Genomic DNA, 20091 nt, shown 5'->3' on the forward strand with positions numbered 1-20091 from the left:
CATGGTGTATATGTACCACAATTTTTGGATCCATTCATTTACTGATGGGCACCTAGGTTGCTTCCAACTCTTGGCTATTGTAAATTGTGCTGCTATGAACATTGTGGTGCATAGGTTCTTTGAAATTGATGTTTTAGGATTCTTGGGGTATAATCCTAGCAGTGGAATTGCTGGGTCAAAAGGCAGGTCAATTTTTATTTTTCGGAGAAAATTCCATACTGTTTTCCATAATGGTTGTACCAGTCTACAATCCCACCAACAGTGAACTAAGGTCCCCTTTTCCCCACACCCTCTCCAACATTTGTTGTTTGTTGCTTTGTCTATTATAGCCATCCTGACTGGTGTAAAATGGTATCTCATTGTGGTTTTAATTTGCATCTCTCTGATAGCTAACGATATTGAGCATCTCTTCATGTGTCTCTGGATGTTCTGTATGTCCTCTTTAGAGAAGTGTCTGTTCAAGTCCTTTTCCCATTTTTTAATTGGGTTCGATGTCTTCCTAGAGTGGAGTCGTGTAAGTTCTTTGTATATTTTGGAGATTAAACCTTTGTCTGAGGTATCATTGGCAAATATGTTTTCCCATACAGTTGGTTGTCTTTAATTTAATACTGTTTTCTTTAGCCATGCAGAAGCTTTTTATTTTGATAAGATCCCATTTGTTTATTCTTTCCTTTATATTCCTTGCTCTAGGGCACATATCTGTAAAAATGTTGCTGCGTGGAATATCTGAGATTTTCTTGCCAATGTTCTCCTCTAGGACTTTAATGGTGTCATGGCTTATATTTAAGTCTTTTATCCACCTTGAATTTATTTTGGTGTATGGTGTAAGTTGGTGCTCAAGTTTCATTTTTTTGCACGTAGCTGTCCAGTTCTCCCAACACCATTTGTTGAAGAGGCTATCTTTACTCCATTTTATGTTACTGCCCCCTTTGTCGAATATTAATTGACTGTAGAGAGTTGGGTTGATTTCTGGGCTCTCTGTTCTGTTCCATTGGTCTATGTGCCTGTTTTTATGCCAGTACCAGGCTGTTTTGATTACAGTGGCCTTGTAATACAGTTTGATATCAGGTATTGTGATCCCCCCTACTTTGTTCTTCTTTCTCAAAAGAGCAGCTGCTATTCGAGCTCGTTTATGGTTCCATATAAATTTTCGAAGTGTTTGTTCTATGTCTGTGAAATATGCCATTGGTACTTTAATAGGTATTGCATTGAATCTGTATATTGCTTTGGGTAGTATGGACATTTTGATAATGTTAATTCTTCCAATCCATGAACAAGGTATATGTTTCCATTTGTTTGCGTCTTCCTTGATTTCGTTCTTCAGGGCTGTGTAATTTTCTGCATACAGGTTTTTTACCTCCTTGGTTAGGTTTATTCCCAGATATTTTATTTTTCTTTTTGCTATATCAAATGGGATTTTTCTTTATTTCTGCTTCTGCTGATTCACTGTTGGTATACAAAAATGCCTTTGATTTCTGGATATTGACTTTATAACCAGCTGTTTTGCCAAACTCTTCAATTAGTTTGAGCAGTTTTTGGGTAGAGTCTATAGGATTTTCCATGTACACTATCATGTCATCTGCAAACAGTGACAGTTTTGTTTCCTCCTTTCCTATTTGAATGCCTTTTATTTCCTTTTCTTGCCTGATCGCTGTGGCTAAAACTTCCAATACTATATTGAATAGAAGTGGTGAAAGTGGACAACCTTGTCTTGTTCCTGATCTTAGTGGAAAAGCTTTAGTTTTTTCCCATTGAGTATGATATTGGCTGTAGGTCTCTCATATATGGCCTTTATTATTTTGAGAAATGCTCCTTGTACCCACTTTGCTGAGTGTTTTTATCATAAATGGGTGTTGTACCTTATCGAAAGCTTTTTCTGCATCTATTGATATGATCATGTGATTTTTGTCTTTGCTTTTGTTTGTGTGATGTATTACATTTACTGATTTGCGAATATTGAACCATCCTTGCATTCCTGGGATGAATCCTACCTGATCATGGTGTAGGATTTTTTGATATATTGTTGGATGCGATTTGCCAATATTTTGTTGAGGATTTTAGCATCTATGTTCATCAGCGATATTGGCCTGAAGTTTTCTTTCTTTGTTGTGTCTCTATCTGGTTTTGGAATTAGGATGATGCTGGCTTCATAAAAAGAATTTGGGAGTTTTCCATCCTTCTGAATTTTTTGAAATAGTCTGTGGAGAATAGGGGTTAGCTCTTCCTTAAATGCTTTGTAGAATTCCCTGTGAAACCATCTGGTCCGGGGCTTTTGTGTGATGGGAGTTTTTTGATTACTGTTTCAATTTCTTTTGCTGTTATTGGTGTATTTAGATTTTCTGCTCTTTTTCACTGAGTTTTGGAAGATTGTATTTTTCAGAAATGTGTCCATTCCCTATGTTTTCAAATTTCTTGGCATACAGTTCTTCATAGTAATTTCTTACAATCTCTTCTATTTCTGTGGTATCAGTTGTAATCTTCTCCTTTTTCATTTCTGATTGTGTTTATTTGTGTCCCTCTCTTTTTCTTGATGAGCCTACTTAAAGGCTTGTCTATTTTGTTTATCTTCTCAAAGAACCAACTCCTGGATTCATTGATCCTAAAATTGTGCTTTAGTTTCTATGTCATTTAATTCTGCTCTAATCTTGGTTATTTCCTTCCTTCTGCTTGCTCTGGGCTGTCTTTGTTGTTGTTCCTCAAGTTCTTGCAGGCGGTGGGTTAGGTTGTTTGTTTGAAATGTTTCTATATTCTTTAGGTAGGCCTGTATTGCTATAAACTTCCCTCTCAGGACTGCCTCGCTGTGTCCCATAAGTTTTGGGTTGTTGTGCGATCATTTTCATTTGTTTCCAGAAATGTTTTGATTTCTTCCCTAATTTCATTCTTGACCCATTCGTTGTTTAATAGCATACCATTCAGTCTCCATGTTTTTGGGTGCTTTGGGTTTTTTTTTGGGGTTGGTTTCTAATTTCATGCCTTGTGGTCAGAGAAGATGCTTGGTATGATTTCAATTTTCTTGAATTTGTTGAGGCTCAGTTTGTGTCCTATCATGTGGTCTATCTTTGAGAATGTTCCATGTACATTTGAAAAGAATGTGTATTTAGTTTCTTTGGGATGAAGGGCTCTATATATATCAGTTAAGTCCATTTCATCTAGGGTGTTGTTTAATGCCACAATATCTTTTTTGATAATTTGTTTGGAAGATCTGTCCATTTTTGATAGTGGGGTGTTCAAATCCCCTACTATGATTGTGTTGCTGTCAATATCTTTCTTGAAGTCCTCTAAGATTTTCTTGATATATTTGGGTGCCCCTATGTTTGGTGCATATATGTTTACAATGTTAATGTCTTCTTGGTGGATTCTTCCCTTGAGTATAATGAAATGACCTTCTGGGTCTCTCTTTACAGCCTTTTTTTTGAAGTCTATTTTGTCTGATATGAGAATTGCTACCCCAGCTTTTTTTCTTGTCCGTTTGCTTGGAACACTTGTTTCCAGCTTCACTTTTAGTCTGTGATGGTCTTTTGTCCTGAGGTGAGTCTCTTGTAGGCAGCATATGTGTGGGTCATGCTTTCTTATCCATTGAGCTATTCTGTGTCTTTTGATTGGAGCATTTAATCCATTTACGTTTAGGTTATTATTGATAGGTACTTATTCATTGCCATTTTTGTACCTGTGTTCCTCTCTGTCTCCCTCTTATCCTTCCTTCCCTTAAAGCAGTCCTTTTTAGTATTTCTTGTAGAGCTGGTTTGGTGGAGGCATATTCTTTTAGACTTCTTTTGTCTTGGAAGCTCTTTATTTGGCCTTCTATCTTGATTGAGAGCCTTGCTGGGTAAAGTAGCCTTGGTTGTAGGCCTCTGGTTCTCATTATTGAAATATTTCTTGCCATTCTCTTCTTGCTTGAAGTGTTTCCATTGAGAAGTCGGTAGCTAACCTATTGGGGCTCCCTTGTATGTTATTTCCTTTTTCTCCCTTGCTGCCTTTAAGATTCTCTCTTTGTCTTGGAATTTTGCCATTTTGATGATGATGTGTCTTGAGGTGGGCCTCCTTGGGTTCCTCTTGATTGGGACTCTCTGTGATTCCTGGATTTGTGAGACCTTTTCTCTTATCAAATTAGGAAAATTTTCTCTCATTACTCGTTCAAATACGTTTTCTATCCCTTGTTCTTCTTCTTCTCCTTCTGGTATTCCTATTATTCGTATATTATTACGTTTCATATTGTCTTGCATTTCTCTTTAATCCCTCTTCATTCTTTCTGAGCCTCTTTTCATTTTCTTGCTCTTTCTGTGAGATGCTTTCACCCTGTCCTCCAACTCACTAATCCTATCCTCCGCTTCATCTATCCTACTTTGGAAACTTTCTACAGGTACTTCAATTCGGAAATTGTATTCTTCATTTCCTCTTGTCTCTTGCTGATGGTTTCCATTTCTTTTGTGTTGCTGTAGTTTGCAGAGAGATCATTATAACTTCCCTGTAGTTTCTGGTAGCTCACTGTGAGTCTTTGAGCTCTTTGAACTTCGTAATAACCAGTGCTTTGAATTCACTGTCTGATAGTTGATCAGCGTATTTCATCTAACATTCTTTCTGAAGTTTCTGCTTTTCTTTCATTTGGGGATTGTTTTTGTCTTCCCATTGTTTGAGACCTTCTTGTTAGTCTCTGCTTCCAAAATTGATCTGTTCTGAAACACTGGTTTTATGGTGTAAACTTCTGTGGTATGTTCCTTGTGAAGTTCAGTGGTACAGACTCCTTGAAGTTTCTTGATGTTCTTCTTGTCTCCACCTACACCACGTGGTCCTCGCAGGTCTCTGCATTGGTCGCCCACCACTGCTGAATGTCCCGGCTCTAGTAGCCGCCTCCTCAAGCACAGGCCCGTTACTAGGGCAGTGGCACAGAGGCTGGGGATGTCCTGGCTCCCGTATCTGGCCTCTCTGCCGCCCAGGGCCGTCACAGGGGCTTGAGTGTCCTGGTTTCCGTACCTGACTCCCCGGCGTCTAGTCCTGTCTCTATGGCAGTGGCACAGAGGCTTAGAAAGTCCCAACTCCCGTACCTGATTCCCCAGTGTCCAATCCCCTTGCTATGGCAGCAGCACAGGGGTTGTGACCCTCCCAGTTCCCGTAGAGGGATCCTCTGCCACCCAGGGCTGTCTCAGGGGTTTGGAGTGTCCAGGCTTCCGTACCTGACTCCCCGACGTCCAGTCCCGTCGCTATGGCAGCGAAACAGGATTTGAGATCTTCCGGCCGTAGTGTCCCTCAGTGCGCCACAGGGGTTTGGAGAGTCCCAGCCCGTACCTGACTCCCGCGTCCAGTCTGTCGCTATGGCAGCGGCCCAGGATTTGAGATCTTCCTGGCCCCGAGTTGTCTCCCTCAGCTGCGCCACAGGGGTTTGGAGAGTCCCGGCCTCCGTACCTGACTCCCGGCGTCCAGTCCCGTCGCTATGGCAGCGAAACAGGATTTGAGAGCTTTGGCCCGAGGCCTCAGCGCGTCACAGGGGTTTGGAGCGTCCCGGCTTCCGTACCTGACTCCCCGGCCAAAATTTGTTTTAAATTATATCAGAGATATTCGATACACTTTAACTTTCCATAAAAACTGAATAAAAATCACATTTTAATGACTTACTTTTAAATTTTTATCTGATTGTATTTGGTACATTATAATCCAACCACAGGAGACAGATTATCTCCTGAGAGATGTAAGAGTTGTTCATGAATGCCCTGTAACAGTGAAACCAGCAATTTTTATTTATGTGTTTATGTGCGCACTTCAAAAAGCAAAGCGTCATCTCTTCATCCATTAACTTAAAGGTAAGAATGGGGACCACCAGACACTGGTGGAGCACCAGTAGGTCCCAAAGGCACTTGAAAAGCATTATTGGCAGTGGGACAGAGGCCTGGTGTGGGATAGAATCCTGCAGGTGCAGGGTATGGTGCTGGTGGTTCCCGGGGCTCCTGGTGGAACGGTGACCCTATGGGACCAGTGGTGCTGCTGTAGTGCTTGGGGAGAAGGAGGTGCAGGGTATGGCCCTGGAGACAGATGTGGTGCATGAGGGGTAGGATGATGCCTTCCCATTCCTGGTGCCCAAGGTCCAGAAGACATGGATCCCCACGGACCTAACAGACCAGCTGCAGCTGGGTCAGTGGGTGCACCATATGGCTGTGGAAGCTCTGGAAAGGGCATATTTGATGTAGGACATGGCCCGGTGGGGCCAGGACCTGGCACCGCTGGAGCTGGATGAGGACCACCAGGTGTGGGGCATGATGGTCTAGAAGGAGGAAAGTGTGCTGGGGGTCCTGGAGGTGGTCCAGTGGGAGGCACGGAGGGACACATTCCTGTTGGTGCTGGTCCAGAAGGCACAGTGGAGGGTGTTGCACTTGGTGGGAGTCCAGATGGCACGGAAGGTGGAGCACCTGGGCTATACGAAAGGCTGGAACCTGGCCAGCCTTGAGGAGGTCGGCCAGGGTTAGTACTGCTCACAGCGAGGTCTAGAAGCAGTGATGGACCCAAGGAAACGGAAAGCTGAAGAACCAAGAGCAGCCTGGCTGACAGCGGCCGTGACAATGACACCAGCAGTGCACTCTACCATTATAGATTTAGATCAAGACATACTACTGGCAGAATTTATACTATAACAGAAATTAAACAACATAAGACCAGTACTGTTTCTGATACTATATACATGGCAACAACACTGGTTGCTATTTGTAGTTCTATTCAACCATTCATTCATTCAAGATATACAACTAACAGTGAGTGAACAATCTTCTTTTTCTTTGTAGCACTTAGCACACTTGCTAATTTTCTTACCTTTACTGCGTATATGTGCATCTGTTTCTCTTTACATGCCCCGAGGGAAGGCACTGCATGTACTTTGCCACCACAGCCCTGGACCTTAGTAGCATGTGCTGGAGAGGAGGGCCAAGTACCTGTTACCGGCGTGAATACTGCCACGTGTTGGTCATCGGCCTGAGCCGGCTAATCATCTCAATGCTGTCCTCCAGTAGTTCAGGCATGTTTGATGTCTTCTCAGTGGAAGCAGTGAACAGCTGTTTTCTCTTCAGAACAATTTCCAGCAGCCTAACCCAGCTATTAAAAGGTATTTGGGAAATTCCCCACTAAGCAGGATCTGATTTACCTTGCCTTCATCAGATCCTCCTTCTCCAACACACAACGAACAGAATGGCTGAGGCACCACTGAGTAAGTACAAGAGAACACCCCTCTCCACAACCTCATGGACGCAGAGAAAAAAGAAAACACCATCAAACATGCACCTGGAAGGGAAGGAGAGTAAGTATCGTGTCCTACCAGTCAGTAGTGGCATGGTTCCTCCGAGCACTGGAGACTTCAGAAGCTGCTGTGGCAAACCCAGTTAAACAATCATTGTAGTGGCCATGATAAAGGAAAATCTGAAACTGGTTAATGCCTCCGATTTTTTAAAAAGTGAAACAAAATGGCCTGTAATTTCATGATAAAGAAAGGCAATAAACTGAAAACCTAAGCTCAAATTAATTCTTTAATAGTATGACGACACTGCAAAATAAAGTCCTTTTGCTAGTATTGCAATTATATAAATAATTTTATTTAGAATGTAAGACCTGGAAAAATACAAGAGTCAATACTGAGAGGAACTCTTACCTTTCATTCTGTATACAATAAAATGGCACTTTGATAATACTGGCGTTTTCCAAATGATCGCTTCTGCAATTTTAGCATCAAACACTCCTTTTCAATACTTTCCTGTTTCAAAAACTATTTCATATCATTCAAACATGTCTGCATCTACTGTGTATAAATCAACCTTTCAAAACTGAATCATATTTACAACACACTAAAGAAAATTACTGTTTCCTTTTCTTTCTAGGCGAGTGTTCCAAAAGGGGGGCAAATTCAGCCTCCTCGCTGTGCTTTCTTTTCTTTTTTTTCTTTTTATGGTCACTCTGGTAACCACTGGAGTCACTGGCTGGAAAAACAGGGTCCTGATCCTGCTTCTTTTTCTTCTTCTTTGGCTCTTTGCCCCCGAGGCCATTCTCACTGCTGTTCACCTGCAGGTCTGCGAAATCTGCTGGCTCTGTGGAGCCACCTGCTCCTTCATCTGGCTCTGGGTCTTTCTTCTTTTTCTTCTTCTTCTTCTTTGGCTTTTCATCCCAGAGGCCATTCTCACTGCTATTCACCTGCAGGTCTGTCCCTTCCTCCATGGGGACATCTGCAAAATCTGATGGCTCTGTGGCGCCACCTGGTCCTTCATCTGGCTCTGGGTCTTTCTTCTTTTTCTTCTTCTTCTTTGGAAGTTTTTCAAAAAGTTCTTCGGGGCCAGTTTCTGTTACTTCTTCAGAAACTGCAGAGCACTTGGTGTGTAAACTGTAAGTTAACAGGTTAAATCTTTACTGAGTAATAAGCAACAAAAAGGGATCAAGAGTATTCATTCCAGCATGCTTTTTCCTAAATGACAGCGCTATGAGACACACAACTGTGGCATAAATTTCAAATATTCTTTCCTATCACACTCAGCCCACTGAAGTGTTAAAATTACTGTATCCCAAATACTTCTCCCAGACTGTTTTCACACGTAAACAGGACATAAAAAGACTGTCAAAGCATGCCTTCTACATTTTGGTTTTGCTCAGAAAAATCTGGTCACTGAACAATGAACATTACAATAACCCAGGCTTATTAGTCAAACCACTGACATGTGAGGAAGAGAAAATACACTTCTGTTATGTATCAAAAGACTGGGAGTTTCCTGTCTACTATCTCAATCCTTGTTTTAAATAACAGTTCACTGTTCTTCTTAACCTACTTAGAAGCCTATCACTTCACAATTGTGAATTACATGACTGAAATAAAACCCAGACTCAGTGACGCAGCCCCGTCTCCAGAACTGCAGCCCTACAGAGTGGCACTAGCCACAGACAGCTGTTTAACCAGGTAACTTTAAAAACTCGGCCCCTCAGCCACACTAGCCACACGTCAACTGCTCGACTGCGGGGCTACTGGACTGGCCTAATTCAGCACGACTGCCATCGCTGAAAGTTCTACTGGACAGCTGCTGGAGGACTTGAGCCGAAACTCTGTTACTTATCAGAGCGGAACCTAGAAAAATGGTTCACTTAACATCAGCAGTATTTTAAGAGTTCCCCTGCCCCCATTACAGTTGGCTCCCCAAGCTCGAGATTCAAGACCAGAGTAATTAAGCATTCCAGTATGGAAAAATATAGATATTAGATTATCTACCTGGCATAATGACGACAATCAAATTATTTGTTTCAGGTTAATTAGTTATACAACATGATTAAACTTTTAGTTTCAAGCTCAGTACTATTTAAAAAATTAACAGACTAGAAAATATTCAGTAAGATGGAATTATTAAAATGCAGACCAGTTAGCTAGATACAGACTTTAGAATATCTAATGCATTGTTACAGTGCTTATTATTTACAATGACTTCCTGGTTTGAAAGCATACTCTAATAAAATGTTATACATAGATATACATTTATATCTATGCATATATACACACACACACACTTTTTTCCCAAAAGAAGGTTTATGATCTCTAAATTTAGAATTAAATACAAACAAGTATCAAAATGATACTTAAGTATCAAAATCATGTTATGATAATAACATGATTAGGAACTGACCTCGTGACATTCAGTTTTCCCCGAATGCAGAACACTCCAGCAGCATCTGAGTCTAAACGAAATACTTCAAATTCTAGCTCATCGCCCACGCTGACCTCCAGGCCCTGCCACTGCTCAGCCGGCATCTGCTCAGGCTTCGGGATGGAGGCATTGAAACACCCGTGCACCAAGCAGCCGATGTGGCTGGAGGACACTTTATTAACTGTACCCTGAGAACGAGAAAGGAGAGTGTGACATCCACGATCCAGAGAGTTAACAGATAAATCAAACTTTATAAGCTTCAAACTGATCTTCAAAGAGGAAACATCAACATAATGGCATGATTTGATGTGAAAAAAGTTTATCTCAATTAAAACTTACTGCATGTCATACTAAAGCACTGTTTTAGAACACTGTGGAGTTTTTACAGAGCTCAAAGTTTATCAGGTAAGTAATTGCACATGGATCACCTGGCTGGGTGAACAATGACCCTTCCCTCCACACCCCACAGACCCACTCAGCTCTGACCTGAGCACGTGCTGGGGAGCAGAGCACTCCGTAACTGCAGTGCAAGGAGGCAGAACTTACTCTTTGATGTGACCTACGCTCGAAAAGACCTCAAGGCAGAAAGTGTGTGCTTTTTATCACTAGGATCTACATTGTCTTGCTATACAAAGTCTACTTTCAAAACTTAGAGAGCGTTCCTATTAGAAGACAGCCTATCCTTTATATGTAAATCTTAAGCACAGCTGTTTGAACTGAATCGCAAAAACACTAGAAGCTTCAAAACTAAAATAAAGTATGAGCTATATAATTTAAAGCTTGAATGAGAATTTCCAAAAAACTTAGTTTTCCATTCTTCCCCTAGGAATCAACATAGATAACAATACTGTTAAAAACCTAAAATACTTTCAAAAATCATATATTTTGAATTACAGGATTTTAAACAATATTACCATGTATCAAATGCTGCTTATTGTAAGCAACTCCTTACACATATAGAATAAAATTCCCTTGTCATTATCGGGAGACTGGCGTCTGTTGAGGTCCAAAACAGATGTTGAAAAGGGACAATCCCGAACGAGCCCCGGATAAAGTTAGGCTGACCAGGAGCAGGGAAATTTTTACTTCCTAAAAGGGCTAACCGCCAATTTCCCTAATGAGCCAATGGCAATCAGCTGTTTAGAGCTAGCCAATAGCTAACAGCCACATCTGCTTCTGTTCAAAGCTTGCTTGCATACCCCTATATAAGGACACAGCTGTAAGCGCCGGGCCGCGGCTCTCATCCGCAGCTCTCCTAAGCATAGTGTCCTCGAACACTCAGAGAGCTCGCCCCTGCGCAGGTAAAACTTGGCCAATAAAGTAACATCTTGAAAATTCTGAAAGTCTCCGAACCTCTGTTTCTCGTGATGGCGGATGCAACAGCGTCCACAATAGTACCTTCTGCATGCTCTGGACAAACTGGTGTATCTATAAAATGGAGCCCTGGCTGCTGTGGCTCAGTGGATTGAGCGCTGGCCTTCAAACCAAAGCGTTGCTGGTTCAATCCCCAATCAGGGCACATGCCCGGGTCACAGACCAGGTCCCCAGTTAGAGGTGTGTGAGAGGCAACCACACATTGATGTTCCTCTCCTTCCCTTCCCCTCTCTCTAAAAATAAATAAAATGTTTTTTAAAAATGGAGTATTATTCAGAAATAAAAAGAAATGAGCTATCAAGCCATGAAAAGACATGGAGGAATCTGAAGGGCACCCTGGTAAATAAAGAAGCAAACGTAAAACGGCTACACAGTGTACGGGTCCCACTGCATGGCATTCTGACAAGGGCAAAACAAGGGGACAGCGGAGAGAGCAGCAGTGCAGGGCTTCAGAGGGGGAGGCAGGGGTGAGCAGGTCGAGCAGAGAGCACATGTAAGGCGGTGACCAATTTTTCCATTGAATACTGATGGTAGAGACAAATTATTATAAATTTGTCAAAACCCATAGAATATAAAACAAGGAGTGAACTCTAATGTCAACTACAGTCTATGTTTAATAAAAATGTGTCAATATTGGCTCAACAACTATAACTAATGTAGCACACTAACATATGATGTCCATAACAGAAGAAACAGTGTGTTTGTTCCATTTTTCTACATGTCTGAAATTGCTGTAAAAAAATGGGTAGCAAGTCTACTAATTAAAATACATTCAGCGGAGAAAGTCTTTTCAATATATGGGTCTGGAATGACTGAACAGCTAATGGACAAGAAAATGGACCTGAAGGGTCTACCACATACTATACACAAAAAAATTAAAGCCTGACCACAGACCTAAATGCAAAAGCTAAAACAAAAATTCTGGAAGCTTATAGAAGAAAATCTCCAGAATCTAGGAGCACGCAAGTATCTTAGGATCCAAAAAGCAATAACCATAAAAGTATATGAACTGGATGAACTGGACCTCACCAAAATTAAAAGCTTCTAGAAATGCTAATTAAAACCCTTTTGAGAAGCTACTATCCTCCACACACCAGTAAAATTAAAAGTCTGACAGCACCAACAGCTGGCAAAGACTAGGAGCAACAGGAAGTGCTGAATAGCAAGTTAGCCTAAAGGCAGTTCTTCATGAAGTTAAACACACATATACCCTGCAACCTAGCAATACTGCTTGTAGTTTTTAACCTAGGAGAAATGAAAATGTGCATTCACAGCAGCTTTACACTAATAGCTCCAGACTGAAAACTACCCAATGTCCATCAATGAAGATAGATAATCAAACTGTGATATATTCATATAACTGAATACCGTGGGCAATAAAAAAGGAACACACTGCAATACTTGCAACAGCATAAATGACACTCACGCTGAGCAAAAGAGGTCATTTTAGAATGCATAATGAAAAAATCCATTAATGTGGAATTACAGGACAAGCAGAACTAATTTATGACCCATGAAATCACAGCAGTGGTTGAAGCTTGGACAGAGAGAGAGGACTGACCAGGAAAAGTGTGAAGGACATTTCTAAGGAGTATGTCTTTGTAAAAATGCACTGAATTACACACAATGGCCTGTACTTTTATTATATGCAAATTACTTCGTATTACTAAAAATAAATAAAAATTGAGCCCTGGCTGGTGTAGTTCAGTGGATTGAGTGTGGGCCTGAGAACCAAAGGGTTGCTGGTTCCATTCCCAATCAGGGTATATTCCGGAGTTTTGGGCCAAGTTTCTAGTGGGGGGGGGCGGGTGCAAGAGGCAACCACACATTGGTTTCTCTCCCTCTGTTTCTCCTTCCCTTTCCTTCTCTCTAAAAAATAAAATTAAATTTTAAAAAACCTACAAATTTAAGACAAAAATGAAAAAAATTGGGAGAAAGGTGGTCAAATGTATTTAAGGACTGAATTTTGTTGTAGGAAACCAAGTACAAGGGATAAATTTACTTTTCATTTTAAACTTTCTTTACATTTGCATGTTATCTCCATGCACATGTTTACATTTGTGATAATTTACATAAAGCAGATGACAGTTAAATTTAGAAATTTTTAAGTACAAATCTACTGCCAACTCTAATAGTATCAAGGCTGGTTGCAGGACTCCAGTTTGGCAGTCCAAATATAGTATTTCTTCTTGTTTAATTGATAGTGAAAAAAATATTTTAAATTAGAAATTCCATGTAGATTTTGTCATAGTAAAAATCTAACCTATATTTTTATTAACAGCATCAAGGATTAGTTATCATCACTAGATTAAGCAATTCCTATATTTTTTAGGTAAGAAAAAATTATATATACATACACACACAAATATGCACATATGAACATATACACACAGAACTGCTGATGAAGACAAGGGCAAGTGAAAAGGATCAAGGAATACATTTCAGTAGATTTCACGTCAATTTTTGCATTTCCAGCTTCTTTTGGAAAACTAAGAGGCCTTTCTACAGGTCCCTTCTCTCATGGCAGAGTTCCCTAACCCTTGATTCATTTTTATGACCTGCCTGGTCCCATGACCATTTTAATTTGCAACTCCTGTGTTACATGATTTGAATCTTTTATTTTTACATTTTTTAAAAAGTATTTTATTTTTAAAGAGGGAGGACAGAGAAAGAGAGGGACAGAAACATTGACTGTTGCCCCTTGCACTCCCCTTACTGGGGAGCTGGCCCACAACCCAGGAATGTGCCCTGACTGGGAACTGACTGGTGACCTTTAGATTTGCAGGCCGAGGCTCAATCCACTAAGCCACACCAGCCAGTACAAATCCTTTCATTTGAAAAACAAACAAATAAACAAAACACCTGTATTTATGTGTAATTGGGAAATTTTTAAATAATAATAAAAACTGATCTTACTTTACACCTTAAGATCCTTCTGCTGCTATACAAAGAGAAGAGTAAATTGGATGGACACATACTTCATACATGCATGTGAGTTTAGGATGATGAAGTTTTAAAACGTACCTAAGTTAAACCGATGAAAATTTTTTTCCATTTATCTTTTAAAGTAATTTTCAGTTATGCACAAAAAAGCAGTCCCAAGGCATATAGTCTCAAGTTTCCAAATTACATAATTATATAACTATGAAGAAAGCTAGAAAACAGATATACATACCATAAGCTTCTGCCCTGATTCAGGGCAGAAAATAACAAAATCCGCTTCGATATTAAGATGAATGTAGCCTTGATCATCATAAATATCTCCCAGTTCACCCACTACTTTGATGTTATCATATGCGATGGGGACACCTGAAAGGCTGTTTAAAAAAAAAAAAAGTAAAAATGGTTATCTTTTATTCTCTTTTAGGCATTGTCATACTCATTAGATAGATATTCTGAGTCCGAAAATATATCTCCTAAATATAGCCACCCAAGCCCAAGCCACTGTATAGTATATGCTTAGTCTGTAACAACTTCTGCCAAGTGTTCAAATGTAATGGCTAAGTTAAAAATAACTATTTAAGACAGGTACCCAGAAATGTCCAAATATGCAAAAAGAGTCCACCTTTCTTCCCTATTTGCTACCCATTTGCATTTTAGTCGTGCCGGAATGAGAGGGAAAAAATAGGACTGGGTGCAAAAAAAAAAAGAAAGAAAGAAAGTCTTCTTTACTTTTGTAACAATGACTGAATAAAAGCAATTTTGGTGTTATACATAATTAACTGAATATATGTATAATATATACATAATTAATACACACACACACTCCCATCTATATTTATTTGCAGTTGTGCAGGTGGGTTATATTACCTGTTAAGGTTCACTGCAGCACAGTAAAGAATGCTTTTGTTTCATTCAGTGCTGCCAACTATTATAAGAGGGAGGTTTTGGGTGCTGTAGGGTTCAGCACTCTTGGCTGGGAAATGTGACCACAGAGCCTAAGCCCAAGCAGACTTGTGTAAACCCTTCAAACCTCTGGGAAAGCAACTCACAGCATGAAGCTTACTAAAAGTCATCAGATGTACAATGACAAACACCTTAACCATGTCTACCTTTTCCCCTTTTACGTTTTTCTGACACCATCCTAAGTTACTTTCAGGTGAGGATATTCAGTGAACAACTAAATCAAGTTTAAGGGATGCTTAGTTTGCACATCTGAGGCTTCTACAGAACCAGTGGAAGGGGACATATCTGCAACCTTCAACTAACTCAAGAGCTGTCACATACAAGAGAAATAAGATTTTCTTTTTTATTAATAGCCGCTCAAAAATATAGCAGTCAGAAGTTACAATATGATTTTAGAAAACTACTTTCTCTAAGCAGACTTTTCAAAATTGACAGGGGACATCTTCAAAGAAATTCCATTACTGGTACAGAAAGGGTGGAAAGTCTGTCAAATAGGGGATGTGGCTGAGATGAGTTGGATAATGTGCACCTCAACTGCTCTCTTTTCCTCGTTTCTTAAAGAGAAGCAAAAAGTCCTCTTGATTCCCTAGCCTGGAAACAAACAACTACACATAATATATTGTTGATTGATAATGTATTACAATTCCGCTAGGTTCCATGTTTTGTCTCTCATTAGTAGTGCACAGTTTAGTGTGAAGTGCCTGACTTGCACTGAATAAACCGGAGTCTTTAGCGTATGTGGAGGGAGAGAGCAGGCAGTGAGGGGAGGGTTCAGTCCAGGCTGCAACCTGTTCCATAATCTGAATTGGCCACACTGCCCAATTCATTTAAAGAAATGCTCATTCAATCAGCTCCTAGTCTCTCTGGTGAAACGACCCCTACGGGAGACACTCTGGGTGACTTTGCCCTAGCCTGTCCAGTGGAGACGTTAACTGATTATAGACAGTTATAAAATATATCAAACAGCTGCCTATGTTTCCAGACTGTATGACCACCTTGTACAGCCATCCTCTCTCAATTGGTCTCCTGTCTACTGTCTCACCCTCCTTAAACCACCATCTAATGCTACCAAATCATAACAAGACTTGAGGTTTAGTTTCTGAAACGCAAACCTGATTAGGACCCAAAGATCAGGAATATGTACTACTCTCTCAACAGTGTGCCAAGTTTCATGGTTGGAGGGTACTGTGTTAACCCTTTTTAAGGAAAAAAGCTGACAAAGGCAGGAAAGAAGAGCAACATGGCCACCCTCTCTGGGTTGTCCCCCACCCCCACCCCACCCTGTCTTTGACCCATTGCCCTCCTCTCCAACTGTACTCATCTCCTTTCCCTGGACAGAAACCTCACTCCAGTTCTTTAATACTTACAATTCTCTGGTCAAAGCATTCTATCTCACATTTACCATCCATTTGTTTATGCCACTCTATTTTCCTGGAATGCTACCATTGTGAAGTATCCTCCTCCTAGAAGTTGTTTTCAAAGGTCCTAAGGTTAAATTCACCACTCCTTCTCTTATTATATATTAATTTAAATGTCTGCCAAATTTTAACACTTCATTGCATTTGGCTTACATATGTATCTCTACTAGAGCTGAAAGTCCCTGAAAGCACAGATCTTGTTTTTTCTTTGTTTTTATACACCAAGTCCCTAGTACACAAAAGAGACACCAAGTGTGGGCTGGTGCCTGGAGGATGCAGTATATTCTGTTGGATTCTTCACCTCATTAGGATTCAAGATTCCTTGAACGGTTTGGATACTTTGCTCAAGGAAACTTAAGTAGGGAATTCCCGCAATTTCCAGGGGCTCATAAAATTCCTGAAGGGTAACAAGGAATCCTTGCAGAATCCACTCACCCTAGTTGTAGAACCCTTGCCTTTGAGTCAAAGCAGTCCAGAAAAGGATTAAGAGACATCTGTCTGCCCCCTTGCCTCCACCCTTGCAATTCTAAGAACTTGAACGTTACTCTCGAAAATTTTAACTTAAATGAACAAGGTCCCCCCCCGACCTTCTCAAGAACAACAAGCAGGCCAGTTGGACTAAAAAACGAAATATAATAAAACTAATAGTATTTCTCTCATCCCTGACCAGATCCAAGAGACAGGGTAAATATCAGGGACATGACAAATAGCAATACCGCCCTTGGCAGTTTACAAATAAAAATTTGCACCAAGGGCCCTGGCTGGTGTGACTCAATGGATTGAGTACCAGCCAGTGAACCAAAGGGTTATTGGTTCAATTCCCAGTCAGGGCGCATGCCTGGGAGCACCAGTAGGCGGCGATCGCGAGGCAGCCACGCACTGATGTTTCTTTCTCTCCCTCCCTTCCCCTCTCTGAAAATAAATATATTTAAAAATTGCACCAAGGCTTCATTTTCTATAGAATGTGAGAGCATCAACTCAAATACTGCATTCCAAACTTTCATTGTCCAAAGAACAAACATACAGAACTGGGCCTCACCGGTCTCCAGACCCCTGTTCTATTCTTACCCGTTTGGCGAAGCTTCTCCAAACCCTCCGCCGCCACAAGTCTCATCACCTTTACGTTTTCATTCTTGCCTAGGAAAAGGGGCTCTGCACGGATCTTGACCAGGGATGTACCCGCCTTTCCCGACTCTAGGGCACCTGCGGGCCGAGCTCCCATTGGCCGGTGGGACTTCCCCCCACACGCCCCCTTTCTCGTGCGCTGTGAGAACTTGCACCCGCCAACGCCTCCCGTGCCCAAATGAAGAGGCGGCAGGCTCCGTTAAGGCGCTGTCTGCACTGAAAAGAAAAAGGCTAAGAAACTGGTACCTTTCGGAATAACGCAGGAGTTCTGCATCGAGCTGTTCTCGAATACCGGTGCGTTTCCGGTGAAGGTAGCGCGGCGACAGTGCGATGTGTCTGCGGTGCGGCCCCGCCACGAGGCAGGAGTAGCGGCTGTTCAACAATGCACACGCGGCAGCGTAGGTCGGCAGCTCCAGACAAGGAAGGACGCCGGCGGACCCCACCACCGGCCCCTCGGAGGCCGCTTTTGGCCGCGGAGCTCCAGAACCTGCAGCCATGCGGCTGGCCAGGTTTCCCCCGGCGCGCACCACTGACGCAACCGTAACCCCTACTTCCGGACGCAAGTTGTACGCCATCAGCCTTCTGCCACGCCCCTTATAAATTTCTCTCCTTGTGCTACATCACGCAGCTCTGACCAGCAGGGGGCAACCGCTTTTTCTCACTAGGAGGAGTCTGGGAGCCAGGTGCAGTGACTTTGTATTGAGCGTGCTCCGAGGCCGACAAACATCGCTTCTCTGTAAAGGGCTAGCAAACCTGTGTTTACGCTAAAGTTCCCTTTGGGTTTAGTATGTAGATTTAATAGGAGTTCACACTTCGGTCATTTCCAGTAGTAAGATGATTTGATAGATTTTACAAGCTTATGGTATTTATTTTCTTCCAAGAACCCAATCCTAAAAAGAGGCCCAGATGCCTCAATTGCAACAATATGAAAACATCCAGTCTGTACTCATTCTGTAGCTGCTGTTTCAGGAGATTGTACTACTGGTTTTCCAGGTGGCTCAGTCCGGCTGTCATCCCTCGAGGCTTGTGACCTCCCAGACATCAAACCCGCCACAGGGCCTTTGGGGATGAAGCCAAAGTATCACTCTCTTCAGACACTTCTCTCGGTCCTGGCTTCCCAAACCACAGAACTGTGTGTGGATCCAAGGGCACTTTGGAGGAGCCAGATTTTCTCTGAAACACAGATATGACCATGACTCTCCTTGTTTAAAGCCCCACATAGATGCCCCATTTCTTCAGCATCATACAAACTCCTTAAGTGTGCATTACGGGGCTCCGAAGTTACAGGGCCGCTATAGGACCCATCCCCTCAGTTTCGTTTATCACGCTCTGCATTATCGGCTACCCACCCCCCATGCTCCAGCCCCACTTTCAGGTCATTCTTTCTCTCTCCCCAGTCTTCCTCCTGCCTGAGAATATGGTAGCTTCTCGCGTACATGAAAAGTCCTGCTGCCGTATCAAAGTTTAGCTTATACAAGGTCTGTCCAGAAAAAGTCCAGCCATTGTTAATATAACGAGAACAGTTTGTGCAACATGGATGTAACCTGTTGGGAACTGGGTGGATCCTTGTCTTTTTAAATTACCACCATCAAGTATGTACTTGATTTGTGTTGATTGCCTGTTTGTTAGTTCTTTCACAAGCCTCCGAGCTCACTAAGGCAGGGACCACATGTGTGCCTTTCATCTCACAACACCTTGTATAACTAAAACAAAACACAACAAACAAAAAAACCCAATGCATCTTAAATGAATAAATGAATGAAAGAAATAGGTAATAAAGAGCTCACAGTCTAAGTGAGGAAATAGAAACTAAACTAAATAAACATATAACATAGATTACAGTATATAAGTACCAAGAGAATTGTATAGCAATTAAGTAACACATTTGCCACTTCCCATAGCTACTGTAAAAAGCCTCTAATCTCTCTAACCCCCTTTTCACACTTATAAAATAGGGACAATGATGTTAGTGGCTATGTGGTCTCTTGGTGCTTGGCTTTTTGCAGGAAAGATTTCACAATACAAGTCCAAGTGATTTTGAGAGTATGTTTATTAGAGCCAGGGACAATGAAACAAAGAAGGACTTAAGATAGAAGAGGCAAGATCATAGCAACAGGAGTGAGCCCAGACAGGGCCGCCTTGGCCCTTTGGAAATGTGAGGGAAAGTTGAGCCTAGGGGTGCATATCTTGGCTCTTTAGGAAAAAAAGTCACAGAGGCAGAAAGAGGCTGGGCTGTGTGGACTCAGCTGGGACAAGTTACTGAGTTGGAGAAAAAAAGCAAAGACACATGACCTAGGAAAGAAGGTGTCAGGGGAAGGCACTGGCATGCTCTAGAGAGACAGAGGCTCACACTGGGTCCTTTGCCTGAAGAGTTTTTGTCTGTTTTCTAAAGGTAGGAATTTTAGGGGAGGTCTCAGGGGAGGGTCTCAATAGTATATTCATCAGCCTTCTAGGTGTGTCCTTGCAGGGTCCTGGTCTCTACTGACTGATGTCAGGGAAAGGGGCATCAATCAGTGCAGCTGGTCCTGATGCCAGTGACAGCATTGGTTCACCTGGTTTTGCTGCTTTTCTGGGCCTGGAGCTGAGACACCATTGAGGCCTGGAAGTGACTTCAGTCT

General features: G+C 41.7%; 2 protein-coding genes across 2 annotated transcripts; both read right to left on the reverse strand.

Moving 5' to 3' along the window:
• Positions 1-5550: 5550 nt before the first annotated feature.
• On the reverse strand, positions 5551-7222 carry LOC128625822 (MAPK-interacting and spindle-stabilizing protein-like). Its single transcript, XM_053655055.1, is given in 3 exon segments — positions 5551-5927; positions 5929-6567; positions 7124-7222. Coding segments are annotated over 3 exon segments (876 nt in total). The 3' UTR covers positions 5551-5789.
• POLR1F (RNA polymerase I subunit F) lies at positions 6556-18011 on the reverse strand. The gene is made up of 4 exons (XM_037163915.2): positions 17720-18011; positions 14200-14341; positions 9630-9838; positions 6556-8347 (listed from the first exon to the last, which is right to left on the reverse strand). The coding sequence occupies exons 1-4, from the start codon at positions 17968-17970 to the stop codon at positions 7828-7830; spliced, it is 1122 nt and encodes a 373-aa protein (XP_037019810.2). The 5' UTR covers positions 17971-18011; the 3' UTR covers positions 6556-7827.
• Positions 18012-20091: the final 2080 nt, after the last annotated feature.

Source organism: Artibeus jamaicensis, unplaced genomic scaffold, assembly GCF_021234435.1.
Source record: "Artibeus jamaicensis isolate MK-2021 breed Jamaican fruit bat unplaced genomic scaffold, CSHL_Jam_final contig_923, whole genome shotgun sequence".
NCBI classification, from domain to species: Eukaryota; Metazoa; Chordata; class Mammalia; order Chiroptera; family Phyllostomidae; genus Artibeus; species Artibeus jamaicensis.